Source organism: Stylophora pistillata, chromosome 4 (genome assembly GCF_964205215.1).
Source record: "Stylophora pistillata chromosome 4, jaStyPist1.2, whole genome shotgun sequence".
NCBI lineage: Eukaryota > Metazoa > Cnidaria > Anthozoa > Scleractinia > Pocilloporidae > Stylophora > Stylophora pistillata.
In genome coordinates this window covers 29744615-29763972 of record NC_142522.1, presented here as the reverse complement: position 1 = coordinate 29763972, position 19358 = coordinate 29744615, and the positions used below count along the sequence as shown (strand labels likewise).

Here is a 19358-nt window from a genome sequence, read left to right as displayed (position 1 = left end):
TCAGTGCAATTTTTGTAAGACTTTTGTTTCATTCAAAAACGGACATTTCGCGTCGTAGGATATTCTGCTATTCCGCGATTCCTTCATTCCATCAGACAGGGTCACACTTGTAAACTCAAGGTATCGTATTTCGGACCTTACTCGCTTCGCAAAGTTAGCGGCTCTTCCGGTCATTAGTCGCTGATTGAAAGGTACAATGCTCTCTCTTCGAATAGAAATATTTTTTCAAACTTATTTAGATATTTGAATGAAAAGTCTTCTTTTCGATCACGTGCCGAAGACGCCACTGTGAAATTGTTTTGAGATACATATTATCCTTTGTAATGTCACGGCAGAACTGACCGTGACCTTTTTACTGTTATACGCTCGCGTGGGAACATTAAGAAGCATACTCAAAACTTTAAAAAAAATAAAATACAGACTGGTGAGTTTTTACTTCGAGAAACTGACCTAGTTTTCTACGGTATTTATTTCGTATGTAAGTTTTTCAATTCTAAGATCTAGGTATCAAGCATTGCTTGTATTGATGATTTTAGTTTCGTGTATGGCATCATATATATTAAGCGTTTACGATAGCTGGCGTGCCAGGTCACCTCGTATACGTTCTCCCTTATTATTCACCCTGGACACAGTTTAGTAGCCTGCAGAGCAGGCGTTCTAGTGGAGTCTGGGCGAAAAATTAGACCGCGCGAAAATGAAGAGAGGCCCTCCTCTCCTCTCCCCCTCCCCCCACCTCCTAATTTTTAGCCTCGCTCCATTTTTCGCGCGGTCTAATTTTCACCCAAGCTCAACTAGAACGCCTGCTCTGCAGGCTAACAGTTTAGAAGAGTTTCGGTTTTTGAAAATTAATGGCTACTTTAATACTGACCACCGTGGAGATCTTGCCAGAAATTTTGTACTGAATGCACAAGAGGGACAGAAAAATGGTGTTCAGATCGCGAAACTGGAATCGGAGGCTTTTAATTTATTCCATTTAAATGTACATGACCCTCGAATGAGGTGCGAACTTATAGTGTTGTGCTTCGGGTGGATTCGTTCGGAAGGCGTTAGGCCCTGTTTGTATGGAGAAAAATTGTCCAGGGTAGAAGGGTCACTCGCCTACCGAGCTAACCTGGGCGATCCAACGTTTCCTGCATTCCCTTACAAAACTTGCCGAACCGTTGATATGATAAACAAAAAGTTGCCTCGGTTAGAAGGGTGACTCGCCTAGCCGGGCCACTCTTTTTCGATGGTATGGGTACCCTCCTAGCTTGGTAAACTTTTCTCCAAACAAACACTTTGGCTCGCCCAGCTGGGTAAAGTCGTTCAAGACGAGACAATAGGGAGCTTAAGCAACCACGACGAAAGGGACGACGACGACGTCATGTAATCGCGGAGGGTCTGGAACGAGGACGTCGTTTTTAGCGGGAAAATGAAACTTAAGCAGTGAAGTTGTTCAAGGACGACGACGTCTGAAATTTTTGTTTACTCTCGCTTCGTCAGTTTAAGAAATGACATCGTTCAGAGACCTCCAAAACCTTCTTCTCAGTCATGGATCAAATTTTTACCTATATCGGAAGTTCGAGAGTAGGTTATTCAATTCTTGAACATCAAAAGTCCAAGGAATTATTAAGCTTTAGCTTTATTTACAATAATTTACGCATGATAAAAGTTTAAAATACAAATTTTAAGGAAGTTATTTGAGATTAAAATTCAGTTCTAAGTGCTGCTGGTATAAACAAACTTATTTTGCCTAAGGCTTGCCTGATTTTCAACATGCTTTAGCCTGATATGTTTTACCTTTGATGCTCCTTCCTTTAGCGGGCAAACGACGCAAGTCTGTCAATTTAATCAATGCTAGCTAGTGACCGGCACAGGTCAGTCGTCGCGCTTCACACAAGAACTCCGAATACTATTCTTTTCCCATGTGATTTTGTCGGAATAATTTTTATGGCTGTAAATCTAGATCTTTATCAAACATTTCGAAAATAGATTCGCAAAACCTGAGAGGTATTCAAACTCATGTTGACACACCGATCTGAAGAATTCTTAGCTGTTTAAAGCCTCTCGACGGAAGAACAGCAACACGCAAAATTTTCTAGTAGCAATAAACCGGCAGTTCCATACACACAGCTTATGACCGAACGCAGAGGTGTATTGCACTGCCATTTAAACCTTTTCATTCAATAAAAATGATACACAGCACTCTTTCATAAAATATACTCAAAAAATTTAAACCTAACGTGTTCGCTTCCACCGCTTGACTTGACATCTGTTGCGCGGAGGAAGGAAAATGAGTTTGTGGGTTTTTGAATTTTATTTGTTTAGAAAACTAAACAGGGAGGTTTAAATCAACCGAAGAAGCGAATACAAACTCCAACCGGTCATAGACTTTCAAAAAAACGACAATAAAGCCGCACCTTTTGATGAGAAAAACTGCTTTGCAGTTCAGAAGTTCACCACGACGTGAAACTGGTCCATCTCAAGTCGTCGACGATAAGACGACGACGGAATTCTTGGTTCGCGCTTGCGCAGTGACGTTCTCGCTAGTTCCGGTCGTCGTCCTCCATTCGTCGTCGTGGTTGCTTAAGCTCCCTATTACGAGCATGTGCGAGCGCTATTGTCATTGGGAAAAAGGGCGTCAAGACCGAAATCTAGCTCATCAGGCTCGGTAAAGAAGTGGTCTTGTGGAGTCGATTGTTGACTGTTTGAAGGAATATCAAAGCCTCCATAAGTTTAATGCCACCGAATTTAACACCAACAAAGTGAAATTATTTGAAAAAGTTTGAAAAATTATGGTTGCGAAATATGCTACCAAAAATTACTTTGGAGCTGAGTTAAGAAAACAGTCACAGAGAAACCCGTGAAGAATATGTCGAAAGAAGAATCTGAAGCCTATATAGCGATCCATGACTTGGCCTGCTCTTGGCTCGAGAAGAGGGGCCAAAAACTCATTTTATTTTACTCGGCTGGGAGGGTGACCCCCTAAATGGCCGTGGCAAGTTTTATCCAGATAAACGGGGCCTTACTTACAGACGCACAAAAAGCAGTCCACAACAGATAAACTTTGGCCCTAAATCAGCACAAGAAATTCACACGACGCAAAGGAATAACCATTTAAGTGGAATAACTTTGTTTTCATTTAAAACTATTTCAGGTTTTTTTAAGGTTAAGTTCGTTCTTTCCCATGCAAATCCCTTTATTTTGCCCATTGTGTAAAATTACCATTTTTGCAAAGTTTACGAGCTTGGGCTACCTGTGGTTGCAAGTCAAAGACTTCAAAACTCCAAATAGGGGAAAGGTTTTTTTAATTTTTATCTTATTTCATTCCCTTTTATTAACAAAATTAACGGGTTCCGCAGGTTCCACCGCCATCTGAGGTTCCAAAAGTTTCGCGGTCTAGTTACACCCACAAAATTAACAACGCCAGTCAACGATTACTGATGTTAGCTGTAGTGTAATTATTGCACCGATAAAAACGGCACTGGGATCGGTACAGTGAGTAAAGGTGAGCTTTAACTAAATCCGAAATGACCTAAAGGCTCAAAATTTTTCAGTTTCTTTTGAACTGGACAATCTTCTTATAGTGGGTTTAACATTTAAGTTCGCAGTTTGGTAACATTTTTCGATCGTGGACAGATAAACAGATTAATGCGATGATTCGTTCGTTGAATAATCATATTTTCAGAGTACTTCTGCAATTTGCGAAAGTAGAAACAGAGAATACTGTGAAATACATATATATGAACTGCGGTTATGAAACGTATATGTGCACGATCCTTCGCAGTAAAGCACTATTTAAGCAATAGTGAAAATCAGACCTGAAAAAAATTCAGGCCTGTACGGGATTCGAACCACTGACCTCTGCGATACAAATGCAGCGCTCTACCAATTGTGCTAACATGCAAGCCAACTGGGAGCAGGCCATCAAATTAATTCGACATAAACCCGTAGATGATAAATCAAACAACAAACATATGAAATGGCAATGGTTGTCGAAAATACCTCGGTGCAGCCTCCGCTCACAGTTTGTGGTAGGATAGTGACCCAGAGAGTCATTTCATTATGCGCCCGTTTGCTTCCCACAGAAGACAGGTTTCCGTGGAACACAAAGCCAGCAAACGTTATTACAGCAGTAGGAAAAATAGAGTTTTAGAATCTAGTGTAAAACAGTTGGTCATCACCATTCACAAACTATAAAATCTATTTATTCGATTGCCTTTTTTTAATAAAGGCTGGTAGTTTCGAAAGAAACTGTTTGGGGCTGCTTCTGTGGGAGTAACGGAATAATTTGGATATATCAACAAAGTTGAAATGGTAAATTGGCCACCGTAATGACTGCAAAAGCTGACGTTTCGAGCGTTAGCCCTTCGTCGGAGCGAATAGAGGAATTGTGGGTTGTGTGTGCTTTTAAAGGCAGAAAATGGAGCTACGTTATTGGTGGGAGCATGGCAACGAGAAAAACATGAATAAATTAGTGGAATGAAAAGCGTTCGTTGATCCCTGTGGGATTTAGACTGCCGGTTTGAAAGATGAGCTTTTGTTCAAGATTTTTACGGCTTTCCGTGCCACCTAAGTGCAAGGAAAGACGGTAGATTGCCATATGTTGCTTAGAATGATTAGGTAAATTAAAATGTCTAGCGACTGGTTTCGATGTGTCCTTGTCATTCCTTTCCACGTCTCGAAGGTGTTCTCGGAATCGGTCACCTAGTCTTCTGCCTGTTTCGCCGATGTATATCTTTTTGCAATAAGTGCAAGTTATGCAATAGATTACATTGGCGGAGGTGCACGTGAAGTGATCGGTGATCTTAATGGATCGTTTAGGTCCCGATATTTTATCAGTGTTGTCAATGAAAGGACACGTTTTGCATCGTGCACGAGCGCATTTAGTCGCTCGCATTTAATCGCCTCGCTCCTCGATCATTTTTAAGTTAAATTTAGGATCATTTTTAAGTTAAATTTAGGATCATTTTTAAGTTAAATTTGGGATCATTTTTAAGTTAAATTTAGGATCATTTTTAAGGTAAATTTAGGATCATTTTTAAGTTAAATTTAGGATCAATTCTAATAAGGTAAATTTGCTGACTTAAAGCTGTCCATGGCCTAGCGCCAGCATATCTTAGTGATGTTATATCATTCAAAGGCGATTCTAATTGTAATTTAAGATCAAATTTTAGTAATTTATTAGCTCATCCGGCAATTAGATCTAGCTGCCACATTTTTATGGAACTCTCTTCCAGAAAGCCTGAGAGCTGTAAGTAGTGTAAACATTTTTAAGAAACAACTGAAAACGTATCTTTTTAAACAAGCATGCTGTCAATTGCGTGAACATTTTAGACTATGTGCTATGTAGATTTTTTATCGCTTTTTAATTTATAAATATAGTTTTGTTTTCATTTTGTAATTTAACTATCATATTCCCTGCGGTTTCTTTTAGATATTTTTTTAACTTATTGTAAAGCGCATTAGCTCATATAGTTATAATGAATTTTGCGCTATATAAGTATTAAATTAATTTTTTATTGTTATGATACACGTACAAAATACACGCACGTCCAGTGCTAGGTATAGAATCCGACCGAGTAAGTGCATAGAAAGAGAAATTTCTACAAACGGCACAAGAAGTCACAGCTGACAGAGTATCACATAAACAAACGCTTACAAGCAACCGAATAAGTGCGGTAAACAAAATAATTATTCCAATCAACCGAACAAACCCGACAGTTGACAGAGTGTCTTGTTTACAAAACAACCGATTAAATGCGTAAAACTTTAACTTTCACTTTTACTAAGGAAAACTCTCTTTGAGAGCGCTTTAAAATTGGAAGAGTATATATGACAACGTACAAAATTTACTTTGAAACACAAAAACTGCGCGCTATTTGACGACCTTTGAAATCTTATTTATTCGTTCCCTTTGACTGGAAGTAAACACTGAAGCTCTTCGAACTTCCATTGGTCCATTGTCCATTTGTGACTGCATGAAATACAAACCCGCCGGATTTTCGACGTGGTCTGCCCCATCATCTTGGCATCCCACGTAAACATGAATCGAAAACATCCTTATTATTCAACCTTGAACAGTACTGTGCCGATTTGCATGGATTGCAGAGTAGGTCGCCCACAACTAAGCCTAATAACTTTGTCGTTTGGTTTAATATTTAGGATATTTACTAGTCAGGAGCGACTGGCACCGACAAAACAAAAGTATAGACTTACAAAAAAGTCTAGCTAAACGGTAATCTCAGTCTGAATATCTCAATAAAGTTAAATAAAATGTTAATCGATGCATTTGTGGTAAAAAGACACTTCAAACGGACCATGAAGGCAAAAACAAAAACAAAATACCACATACATACATCGATTTACTCTTCCTTTAACTTGATTAAGTTACTCAGATCGAGATGTAATTTAGATTCCAAATTTTCAGAGCTTTACTCATAATCTTTATAGATTTTGTTCGTCTCATGTCAACATTTAAAACCCCGAACAGATAGTGTGGTCTGCCCATGGTTATACTTATTAGGTGTAAAAATAAATATCTCTTTTTTCAAAACAATTTTGTGTTAAAAGGAGCTGAACATCTACAGGATTGATATTTGTACGGCTTGCAAAAAAAATATGCCCATCGTGAGGTTAGGGTTGACTCCAACCTTCTAGTTATCTCTAAGACCACTACAGTTACTTACGGTGATAGATCTTTTGCGGCAATCGCTCCGAAGTTATGGAATCGATCTGCTGCCGCTTGTCATTAGACAAAGTAACTCTGTTAATAGTTTTAAAAGGGCGTTGAAAACGTACCTGTTTCGCAAGAGCTCTTTCTTTTAGTTGTATAAAGCATCGTTACATTTATATGTAGAATGCGTTGTTACTATTATTATTATCGTCATCGTTATTATTGATATAAAACTTTTATGTTAAATTCTATCCTTTTATACGGAGTACAGTTTCAGACAAAGGCCACAGTTTATTATTAATTGGGTAATCATTTGGTAGATACCGTGAATTGCCCATCTTTATGGACTCCCTAAGACACACAAAGAGAATCTACGATGAGACCTATCCTATCTGCCACCGGCACTTACAACTATGCCCTCACCAAGTGGCTTGATGACAAACTGAAGCCCCTGTCAAGCAATCGCTACACAATATCAGATACCTTCTCCTTCGCCGATGAGATTGAAAACCTAGTCATCGACGAGAATGACATTCTGGTATCCTATGACGTCACGTCACTATTTACTAATGTGTTGCTTCAAGAAACGATCGAAATCATTGCTGACAAGGCGTTCGCTGACAACTGGTTTAATACTACACACGATCTCAGCATTACAAAGCCTGAACTGGTTCAACTTCTAGAAGTTGCAACTATGAATCAACTATTCCAATTTGATGGCAATCTTTATGAGCAGATCGACGGTGTGGCCTGGGTTCTCCATTGGGCCCACTTATGGCAAACGCATTTCTCTGTTCTATCGAAGAGAAACTAGATCAAGACAACAAGCTCCCTGAATTTTACAGAAGGTACGTGGATGACACGTTTGCTATTGTCACAAGTGTACCAGCGGCAGAAGATTTATTATCAAAGCTAAATAACTGCAATCCGTCCATACACTTCACCATGGAGCTAGTATCTGGAAACAAGTTACCTTTTGTCGGTATGGAAATGCTCAAGAAAGGCTGTAAACTAGAAACTAGTGTTTATCGGAAACCAATAAACACAGGCCTATTGCTTCATCACCAGAGCCACGTCGATAAAAGGTACAAGAAATCACTACTTAAGACCATGTTGAATCGTGCATTCCGCCTGTCGTCCACATGGAAGTCCTTCAAATCTGAATGTGATCATCTAAAGATGATGTTTACAAACCTCAAGTATCCCGACCACCTCATCAATTCCACCATCTCTCACTTTGTCACCTCAGTTAGGTCGGAAAACCCTGGAGTGCAAGCTCAATTATCCATCAACGAAAATGCAGTTCACCGAGTGGTTTTGCCTTTTAAAGATCAAAAGTCAGCTGACGCAGTGAAAAGGCAATTATGAGATCTAAGCAACAAAATCGATCACACCCTTCATCCCGTGTTCAAGAGTCGCAAAATCTGTGAAGATCGCAGAGTACGTGAACCTAAACCTCCTATAGTTAGCCAACAATGCGTTGTATATAATTATAAATGTGATCTGTGTGATGCAGAGTACGTCGGGTACACCAGCCGGCATTTACATCAATGTATTAATGAGCACCGTAATTCGGCCATCGGCAAACATCTAAAGAACGACCACGGCCTACAAACCATCGGCGACCTGACCGAGAATTTCAACGTACTTAAAAGGTGCACCGGGAAACTGGACTGTTTAGTTCATGAAATGCTTTTCATAAAGAAGATGAAGCCCTCCTTGAACATAGTTAATAGAGGGGACTGTTTTTTTTTTTGTCCCCTCTATTAACTATGCTTTTGAACAAACAATCGGATTCCATACGCGCAAACTATTTATTTAATAGTTTACATTTATGAACTCAACACGCGCAATTATTTATTTAAATTTTTTAAAAAAAATCTAACTTTCTACGTTTGTCACCTTCGTACGGTATAAATTAGCTATTTATTTTTATTCTCTTCTCACTTGAGAATGATGACATGGAGTCATCGAAACGTTGTGTGTTTTTCTCGCTAATATTTATTCTTAAATGTCTAACAAAATCTAATGTCATTCGAATATTGAAACCGTGAATTTAGCGCTTTAATCGACTTTCCTCTCTGCTTTCAGAAAACGAAATAGCAAACATGTTGTCCAAAACAGTGAGCTTGCAAAATACCGGCTGTACATCCGGAAAAACAAGCTGCGTACCTCAAAATCCTTCAAAAACATTGTCTGGCTTACTCATTTCCATTTCTTTAACGTTAACTAGTCAATCCATTGGAATTTCCTTAAACTCATCAAACAGACTTTTCCTTTATAAACCAAAGCTATTCTGTCTTAAATGGTTCCGAGTATAAAATTCTTTGCAGGGAGTCGTGGTGTATCGCCTGAAATAAGATGTCCTTTACTTCGGAAGTGAAGTTCCGGTCGTCGATTCTCATGATTAGAGGGAATTTCCCTGTTTTTAAGGTTCAAATGTCCGACAAATAGGGAAAAATTCCTTTTCATTTTTTGTAATTATACATCAGCCTCTCTTACCTTGGGATGGAAATCGGCAGTTAATTATGGAACAAGTGGTTTTTCAAAAAGCATCCCTCTTAGTGTGTGGGTAGCAAGTGAACAGACATCACAGCAACGAATAGCGGGCGAAAAATTGTCTTTCAACAGACTCAGTACCACACAACCAAGTTGTATTGCAAGAAAACACTTTACCTACCTCACAGTAAGCGAGAATCACTCATTAATCTAACCAGATTTGATTTGCATTTTCTGCATAAGGGGAATTTAAGACCCACACCGGCGAAAACATTTCGAGTATACAGTAAAGTACTATTCTGTGTCAGAGAATTAAGTAAAACGCAAGAGCTGTTACAGTTTATACCTGAATACAAGCTATATGAAGTTTAAAATGTAATGTAGCTTTAGCGACAGGCTACTATAACTCACCCGAAAATCCTATCAGGATACTGATAAAATCTCAGTCCCTTTTGCAGCCGTTCGATGATGTAGGGTCACTTGCGCGATCATGACACCCATAGAAAAGCAGGCTGTCTAGGAGACTATCCGGATGTTTTTCGGAAATAAGTGTTTATTATTAGGTTCACGAACTGAAGACATGAGGTCCCCGTTTCAGTACACATGCCCCGCTGCTGCGCACTAATTTTAAGAGATTAGAATAAATGTTGGTATTCGATTTAAGCAGGTAAATCAATGCTTGGGGCTAAACTAACAAGGGTTCTTCAAGATTGTTTGGAAGATACTTACAGCTCAGATTAAGTTTATTTTTGGACACACTCCCACATCCGTGGAATGGAGACGCCTTTGATTTCCGCCTTTGATTTGATTTGACGCCTTTGATTTTCCGAATCAATGCTGGTTTCAATCTGAAAACCACAAACAACAGCCAGCATAGCGTGATACTGAGGAGCATCAGTAAATCACGATAAAGAAATAAAAAAAAAAATTATCGTAACCATAACATTGATAAAAATAATAACGACAGTAACAGTGATAATAATATGGATTACAATAACGATGATGATCGTACATTTGGTTTTGAAATTTTATCCCATTTCTTGGGTGTAGGGTAAAATATGGACTGGACTGGACTATTTTTTGAACGACTTTTTGGACGATTTTTTGGACGATTTTTTGGACCATTTTATAAGGGGGAGGCACACCTTTAGTACTCGGGGAGGGGTGAGTGCAGTCGAAAAGTACTGAGGGAGGGTTGGGGAGGAGTGTTATTATTCAGGGAGGGGTGGTAGGTGGTTGTAATTGTAAACACTACTGGTTATAGAGCTTTGGCTCAATCGTAATAATTATTGTAATCGGTTCAGTTTTCGACTGATTTCTCCTACATCAACATTTTGCGCTGGACCGCGGTGTTCCTTTCATTTTTTAGCCATGCGAAAGCGAAACTGCCACGTAAACACTGGACTTTTTGAAAATATCGCGTTTACGATCCTCCCTTGTTGAGTTATCAGTCTGGCATAGGTTATTATGCGTATGCCTTTTGAGTCGACTTGTGCACCATCAGTTTTCCTTTGTGCAATTACCAGATTTATCTATCTTTCTTTTGTCATTGATGTTATCAGACGAGATCACAGAGTTACCGTTCCTTGGCTCTTGACTTTAACCGCAACTATCGGCCAATAGTTCCTCGACAGAAACACTCTATTGTTTAACTACGTATTTCGGTGTAGTGCGAAATTCTGTGATCTCGTCTGATAATATCACTGACAAAAGGAAGATAGGATAAATTCAGTAATAACATACTGTATACAGAAAGGAAAACGTGAAGCAACTGATAGTGCACACACAAGTCGACTCAAAAGACACACGGATAACTCAACAGATGAGGATCGTAAACGCAGTATTTTAAATATAAATTAAAGTTCAGTGTTTACGTGACAGTTTCGCTTTCGCAGAACGGAAATTCCGAGATCTCATCTGATAACATCAATGACAAAAGGAAGAGAGTTAAATCTGGTAAGGGGCCGACCATTTAACTCTTAATGGGGGGGGGTGGGTGATTTTGAAAAAAAAATTTCCTGCAAGCGCTTGTTGGAAGAAAAATTTGCATGCAGCCCAAATGTAACAGAAAAAAAGAGCATTTAGAACGGAAAAAAATATCCTGCCCAGCAGATTGCTAGAAAAAAAATTTCTTGATGACCAGAAATCACCCCCCCCCCCCCAAAAGTTAAATGGTCGGCTCCTAATGACACACTGTATACACGTTTTTCGAGGTGAGCGTTTTCGAGGTGTGCGATCTGCGGTCTGCGTTTTCGAGGTCTGTGTTAACGAGACGCTTAAGAGAATATTGATTTGTACGATTGTACCAAAACTGATTTCATATACAAACGTTAAAATTGCGATAGCGCTTGTGAATTCTATATTTGCGGCTCAAGTCGAGGGCCAAGGAACAGAAATTCTGTGATCTCGTCGGATAACATCAATGACAAAAAAAAGATAGATAAATCTGGTAATTACACAAAGGAAAACTGATGGTGCACAAGTCGACTCAAAAGGCACACGCATAATAACCTATGCCAGACTGGTAACTCAACAGTGGAGGATCGTAAACGCGATGTTTTTAATAAGAATTAAAGTCCAATGTTTACGTGGCAGTTTGGCTTTCGCATGGTTAAAAAATTAAAGAAATGCCGCGGCCCAGCGCAAATTTTGATGAAGGAGAAGTCAGTCGAAAAACCGATTAAAATAATTATTACGACCGAGTAAAAGCTCCATTAACCAGTAGTGTTTACAATTACAGCCACCTACCACCCCTCCCTGAGTAATAACACTCCTCCCCCAACCCCCTCAGTACTTGTCGACTGCACCCATCCCTCCCTGAGTACTAAAGGTGTGCTTCCCCCTTATAAAATCGTCCAAAAAATCGTCCAAAAAATAGTCCAGTCCAGGCCATATTTTACCCTATGCCCAATTTTTGGCCTTCCATAAACACATATCCAAGCCTCAAGAAATCCTCACTCAGTGCATGACAACTGTAATTTTTCTAAGGGAGTGTCCGACGCCGTATGACATAAAGAAGACAATTTTTTCAACTCCGTATTGCGAGCCTATTCAGCCATTTTCCTGTTAAGAAGCTATCAGAATCTCTTTGAGTTAAAGTGAGACGTTTTAAAAGATGATGGTGATGAAAGAACCCTTATAGCTTAATGATGTGGGTCTGGATAATTAACGATCAATGAGGTAACCTCGAACTGCAGCGACATGAATATCAAAGTTCGGGCGTAAAACAAACCTAGACTCTATTTCAAGGAGTCACATCAGATCGCAACGCAAAAGACTCACTGTTAGGTGAACTCTATCAAGGCTCTCTCTTTATTGGACGACCACCCCTCCGCTTTTAACAAGACTGCAAACAGGACATGAAACTGTCAGGCATCAATCCTAACTACTAGGAGAGCTGGTAAGAAATGGATAAATCGTGTGTTTCTAAAGGTTGAGACCACTAGGAATGACCAGCTCACCATAAAAGAGCTAGGAGTAAAGATAAGGTCAGCGTTTTTTTGTGTAAGGCCAAAGCGCCATCATCCTTCATCTGTACATGTAGCATCTATGCAAGAGACTAACAGTTAGATTTTCCCTGAGTCTTGCCATTGACTTATTTTTGTAAGGTTTAAGACAAATCAGATGACAATATGATGTCTGGGCATTTTTCAACTGTGTAAAGCGTTCACACATCCTGTTAGAAATGGAAACCAATGGCAATTTACTCATGTTGTCAGTGTTTGCCGTTGGAGATTAAAAACGAAAAGGGACGGCGTACTTAACTCAAAAACACTGAGATACAAGCCAACACTCTAAAGCATTGAAGTGTATGAAGCGTTTCTCTCTTAATACTATATGACTCCCAGAAGGCCGTCACAGAAATGTTCACCGCGCACAAGGAATTAAGTTGCGTGCCGTGAAAAGAAACAAACAAACAAAATACACAAAACAAGACAACAATTCTTTCTATTTTCAAATGAAAGTAACTTGTATTGCTTTGTGTGGCTTTCATTTGCGCAAAACAAAAATTACATATCGTCATGAAAGTAATTTACTTCCCATAATATTCAGTTACCAGTATCATAAAACTAATACTTTAAAATGTCCATGTTGAGTAAGCGTCCTACGATTTTCTTTTCTGTCTTACTTTAACCCTGTTTTTTCTTTCAATTTGGAACTAGATATAATTTTTAACTCTTACCGTCTACATTTACTAGCTACATTACTGCTGTGTTCTGATGCAATCTTTCTATTTGAAAAGAATAGTTATTGGTATTACTACAGCAGCTTAACTCTGATTAATGAGGACACTACCAAAGTCCTGATCCCTTATTGAGAACTTATCGGAATGATGCCTGTTTTAAGTATAAAAGTACCTAACATAGTAAGCTATTTTATAGCTCATTGAGAACTTAACCTTACTCTAATTATAATTAGACAACGGCTTAAGCCCTTCTATATAGGTTGCCATATGGTTTTCCTAAATATAAGCTACAAATTGGCAAGTTGCGCCAAATAAAGTTTCTGTATCGTTATGAAAGTTAACTTGTTATACGTATTAAATTCAACTACTGTTGCTAATACAACCATTACATTTTATATATGTTGAGAGTTAATGTAATTTTTCTTTTTTTTTTCCTTTTTAGCCTTTTTTTTTTTTTTTTAATTTTTTTCGAATTGAATTACAAGCCTCTATTGTTACGTTCTAATCAAGAGAAAATAAATCCCGCTATTTTCTCTTGGGTCAAATGCAATCCTAGATGAAAAGATACTACATTTCTCCTTTCTCCCTGACGCATTTTCCATCTACCTAAATTATCTGTACATCTATATTACTTCATACAGCAATGCTTTGGTTCTGGGTAACTGAAATTTAAAGAGCTCTAAGAAATTTAAATTAACAGAATTGCGAAAAAAGGGAAAAACTGTCAAAATCTTTTGAGGAAATCTACATTTAAAATGAGGTTTTAAACTTTTTTTAAAAATAATTTTCGGTCTACTGGTTTCCTGTTCATTTGGGTAGTTGTAAGACTGGTGGCATAGGTTAAATCCGGCCCTCTCCCTTATGTGCAATTCGAAAATATTAAATTAGATATTCAAACATTTTCTTTTCTCATCAAGAAGTGTCTCTTTTTAAGAGAAAAGAAAAGGCACATCTTTTTAATAAGGTATACTCAAATTTGCAACGTTTTTAAAAATGTTTTTAAATATATTGAAATGCGAAAGCATGTCTTTCTAGCTCTTTGATTGTTAGACACAATGATATGATTTCTTTCAAATGGTACGCGTGCCTGAATACGGCAAGGATCAGCAATAGATATCTTTGTTTTAAGGAAATTATAAAAAAAACCAACCTAATATGTCATAGCCCCCCTACTACTAAAAAAATGTCTCCTTAATTACTACGTTGTATCTTTTTTACCAGAAGAACTTTTACTCACTCAGAAAAGGGTTAAATTACACTCATCAACTCCATCGCTTTTAAACATAATTGAAATATTTGATTAAATAGCGACTTTCAACGAAAGTCCTAAACAACATTCTAACCAAAATAGGGTAATGTGTTTTGAGGTAATTATGTTCACAAAAAATAACTCAAAAATATTGTTGAACACTGAAATATGAACCACCCAGAGGCAAAAACTACGTGCATATACATATATAACGTAAAAATATGTCAACAAGAGCCTCCATTTGGCATGAAAAAATGCAGGGATATTTACCACAGGCATAATTTGTTCCGAGATGCGAGTAGTTTTCTGAAAGCGGAGCTTAAGGAAAACTGTTAGCTTCAAGAAACAGATAATGTCCAAGGAACAATATACCTCAGATCATCTCCGTGCACATTCTTACGCCAAATAAAGGCTGTTGTGTTTACTATCCTTCAAATATTTATTGCAGCGCGCGGTACAAAATGTTTACAAGCAGCATACCGTTTACTAAATGCAATGTTAACTTTTTGGTGTTTTTTGGTAATTTTTTCAATTTGATATTTTTGAACAAACAAATATCTTTTTGCTCCTTCAACGACAGCAAAATGTTCTTTCATTTTGAATTAGATTTGAAAAGAAGACTGTTATCGTGCTGGTTTGAAAATTGAGAAATATCACTGGAGGAATATATATTTGCGTTATTTGCCAAGCTTGTTCGGTCAAGCTGGCTGGATATTGGCCGAGTTCTTTTTTTTGGCAAGCGGGCTAGATCAGAACACAGGTTTCGTTTCATATTGCTGCCAGCTACGTGATAACCTCGGATATTTCTCAGTTGTTGCGTTTACATCAACCGCGCGCGAGCAGATATAATTGATGGATAATAAGGTACGTTTATTCCAATATACAACTTCCGTTATTTAATTTTACTTTTTGTTATCAATGTGTAGATAACTAAGGAAATATTTTGACAGAAATTCTTACAGATCGCACAATTGGCACATCTGGGCCCAGTTTTTCAAAGAACGGATAACGCTATCCAATGGATAACTTGATATATATGTTAACAAAGCATACTGCGCTATCCATGGGAGAGAAATTTTGCCAGTGGATAACGTGATCCACCCTTCAAATAACCGGGTCACCGATAGAAACACACGGTTTGAACAGGGTCACCCTTGTTAGGTTAATCGGAACTTTACCATTTCGTAATTCAAAAAGTGATCTAAAATATAAAAATCTTAAATCAATAAGGTTAATTAGATTAATCATAAAATGAAACTCGAGAGAGCAAGCTGGAATTCGCCGACAAGAGAATATCGACTATGTGAAGCCATCCGCCATGTCTTTAAGGATACTGTACTACTTCGCGGGTGTCCTTTGCGAAAAAAATTTTAACGCGCAATTTGAAGTGTAATCACCATTAACTAACTACAAATCAATTGAAAGGTTAAGAAATGTGCTATGCGGCAAACCTGTTCCTTTTTTTTCTTTTTTTAATTTAATCGTAAACCAACTAAGGAGCGACAATTCGAAACGGACGATGATTGTTTGAGCGAAAAAAATCGGTATTAAATCTGACCACAGGAGTAAAACTTCTGCACAATTTCAATTTCGAAGGATTTGTCTTCAAAGTTGCATGCAGATATTCCGATATTCTTACTGATTGCTTTGCAATTCTCCTGACAACTCTACTTTTTAAAATTTTACCGATAAGCGTTACGTTGGAGGCCATTACAGAAGATCAGTTTCGAAAAACAAAATTTCCTAAAACTGTTTTTAAGTTGGTATCTTGGGATTCTTCGGCCCAAATTTCAAGGCGATAAGTAAATTTTTCGTTCCTTATTAATTCGTTCAAAGAAGACGCTTTTGTGTAAAGACATAGTAGGTTTTTTTTTGCGTCCAAAGTTTTGCCAACATTTGACACCTTCTGGTAACCGACTATCCATTAAAAAGGCGTCCTACGGAGTCTGAAAACACTCTCAGCCAAAAAAATTTTTTTCCCGTAACAGATCTTACTTCAACTGACCGGCCAGTAATTTAAGCCTTTTATTAACTTAGAGGCCAGTTAAGCAAGCCGCAGCAGAATTCGTTATGGTTGTTGGTCTTGGTGTTAGCAGAGAAGATTTGAGTTTCTTTAATTTCTTGTGCTTACAGCCAGGCTTCTTTTTTTCTTTCACCAATGGACCCTTCTCCTTTCAACATTTTCCCATTCGTAGTCAAGTTTTGTACGCAGACAGATAGAAAGATCACCACGAGCAGCTGAAATCAGAAGTTGTATACGCGCCTGAATTCAAGAACTAGGATGCTTTCTGCAAAAACACTTCGAGAGTCATTTATGTTATGTTGACATGATAAAATTGGCCATTCACATTTTGGTAGGCTCAAGAATTTAGTTTGAAAATGAGTTTTTTTCTCGCGCATGTTTCAAATTTTCTCGGAAACTGAAGTTAAAAGTGAAATCTTTGGTTTGACATGAAAAAAGAAGAGTAAAAAATTGGCTCTTGATTGTCTATCGTATCCTGAAAGGGAGTATGGCTTCTCTCAGTTGGTGTTCCCTTCTCGCGAGATAACCTAGGTGGGCAACTGAACAAAATCGAACAATGTTTCGATAGAACCTAATCGAATTTCATCAAACTCAATCCACGAATTGAGTTCATTCATTGCGCACTCCTGAACACACCAAAATAAATGGGATCGATGTCTAATCATATAGATCGGTTTCTCAGGGACAAGCATTAGTCCGAAGAATTGGTAGAGTCTAATGCAATTGATAGTTAGAACTCCGAACTTTTGACTAATGACATTAAAATGTTAACTTCGACTCTTGCAGAGTGTTCTTTTATTTTAGAAGCTTGCGACGTGCCCCAGTTGGCGCAAATCTGTTTTGGATACAATTTTACCGGCAGTATTTTGCTGCAGAACGCACGTGAACGACTTTAAATGCACTGTGAAAGGTTAACAAGAAAGCGCTTGGACTTGTAAATAGACAAACAATTCAGAAAAGCTATAAGACCTGAGAAGAATATTAGGATGTGTTTGCAAATTAAGAGAAACCTTTACAAGTATAGGGCTAGTTATTGTTCATATTTTTTGGCTTTTCCACTGAGTGGAAGACATGAACAGAGTTATTCATATTTGTGGAAAAACCGCCTTAACTTTTAACTGCACCTTTCTCTGTGCTCAATAATTACGAAAAGCGAACTCCCAGAACATTTTTGTTCAATTTCGTTAGATTTATCAATTGGATTGAACCCAATCCGGTAGAATGAGTTCGATTTTATTGGATCAGTTCGACTTGTTCGATTGTTTGGATATTAAACTCAAAGAAAAGATATTGTTCGAGTTTGCCTAGTTTTCGAACTCAATGGAACTCAATCGAATTCAATCCGTTGATGGAGCTCGATTGAGTTCGAAGACCGACCGTTCAATTGCCCACCACGGCAATAATACGCTAACGCTACAAATCAGATGTATCTACAATGACCTTCAGAAACATTGTGTCATCGCGCACATAAGCATGATTATTCAGCTCGGCAAGGGAACAAAACATAGGACATCCACTGGCGATGTTTGTTTCCCTTCTTGGTCGCTGGAATGATGAGCTGTTGGGATCAGGCCTGAAGGCGTCGATTACGTGTTCCACGTTATCCTGATCCAGCAACATGAATGTGACCTTCTGTCTGAATGGCCAGCGGAGCAGCGCGTCATACTGACCGCGCATGACCACAAAGAAGATCGAGATGTGCGTTCCTCTGCCCATTCCATCGCCATTCAAATAGATGCGGGCGCACATTTTGTAGCCATAGCGACTGGTGAAGAAACAAGGGCTGTAGAAGGAGACTTGCTGTCCAGTCACTGCGTCGTTTCGTTTACGAGCATAATCTGAAATCCTCCACAACAGCTGTCCATCGTAGCTTGAGAATTCTTGCTGTCTTACGTATTCTTCCAAATCAGCGAGGGTTACATTTCTAAGTGCCAGTGTGTGCTCAATAGATTCAATCCTTCGGTCATGCCTTCTGGAACTCTCCTGGGTGGTGTCAAGTTGCCTTTTCATATTACCCATGTCACGTCTAACCTCTTCCATAGAGCGATTGTTCTCTACCAGAAGAACCTCGTGGTCAGCGGTCCTGTTTTCAAGGTTTGTCAATCTTCTGGCGTTGTCAGTACTAGGTACGCTACCATCATTTGGATCTCGTTGTTCCGATGACAATGTTCCAGAGACATTCCCCGATGCCAAGTGTCTCTCCAGAGTAGTTATGCGGCCACTATTTTCTTGCACTTTTCCTTGCAGGCTCCTGAGTTCGTCTGCTCGAATTCGCATTTGACTCTGTAAATCTTGAATCAAGCTTTCGTAGTTTGGCAGTAGTTGAGGATTTCTAGATACGATCCTTGGGTCACGGGTCAGAATGGTCTCCAAGTCTGTGTTCATTCGAATTGCAAACTGGATCAGCAAAATACTGTGTTGGACGGAGGCCTTCTCCAAATGCTGCTTCTTTTCTCTTCGGCTGAGAGCCTGTTAGATCATGGAAATTTTAATGTATTTGAAATAGGAACACAACCACACGGCGTTGTCAAAAAGAGAAAAATTCGAAACAGCTTTTATCGAACATATTTTAAAGAGCTGTCGACTCACCTTGACTGAAGGGACTACAATTCTAGGAGATAGAACTTGCTTTGTATAACACTTACATTGAGTGATGTCACACCCAGGACAAAATGGGTTCATTCGCAACGAAGGAGCACCATTTAAATACAGCCCTAATTGAGCTTTAAAGACTTAAAAACTTTAA

The 19358-nt window shown here is 38.6% G+C and overlaps 1 protein-coding gene and 1 pseudogene across 12 annotated transcripts in view; one reads left to right on the top strand and one right to left on the bottom strand.

Moving 5' to 3' along the window:
- The first annotated feature begins 7016 nt into the window (after nucleotides 1–7016).
- On the top strand, nucleotides 7017–8692 carry LOC148733260 (uncharacterized; annotated as a pseudogene).
- A 4394-nt stretch (nucleotides 8693–13086) lies between these two features.
- The window catches only part of LOC111321141 (TNF receptor-associated factor 2), a 61842-nt gene continuing 55570 nt past the window's right edge, over nucleotides 13087–19358 (bottom strand). For all 12 annotated transcript variants that reach the window (XM_088756243.1, XM_088756238.1, XM_088756239.1 and 9 more), the window contains one exon: nucleotides 13087–19081. In XM_088756243.1, coding sequence (XP_088612369.1) covers nucleotides 18026–19081 — 1056 coding nt within the window. In that variant the 3' untranslated portion in view covers nucleotides 13087–18025. The remainder of the gene's footprint in view (nucleotides 19082–19358) is intronic.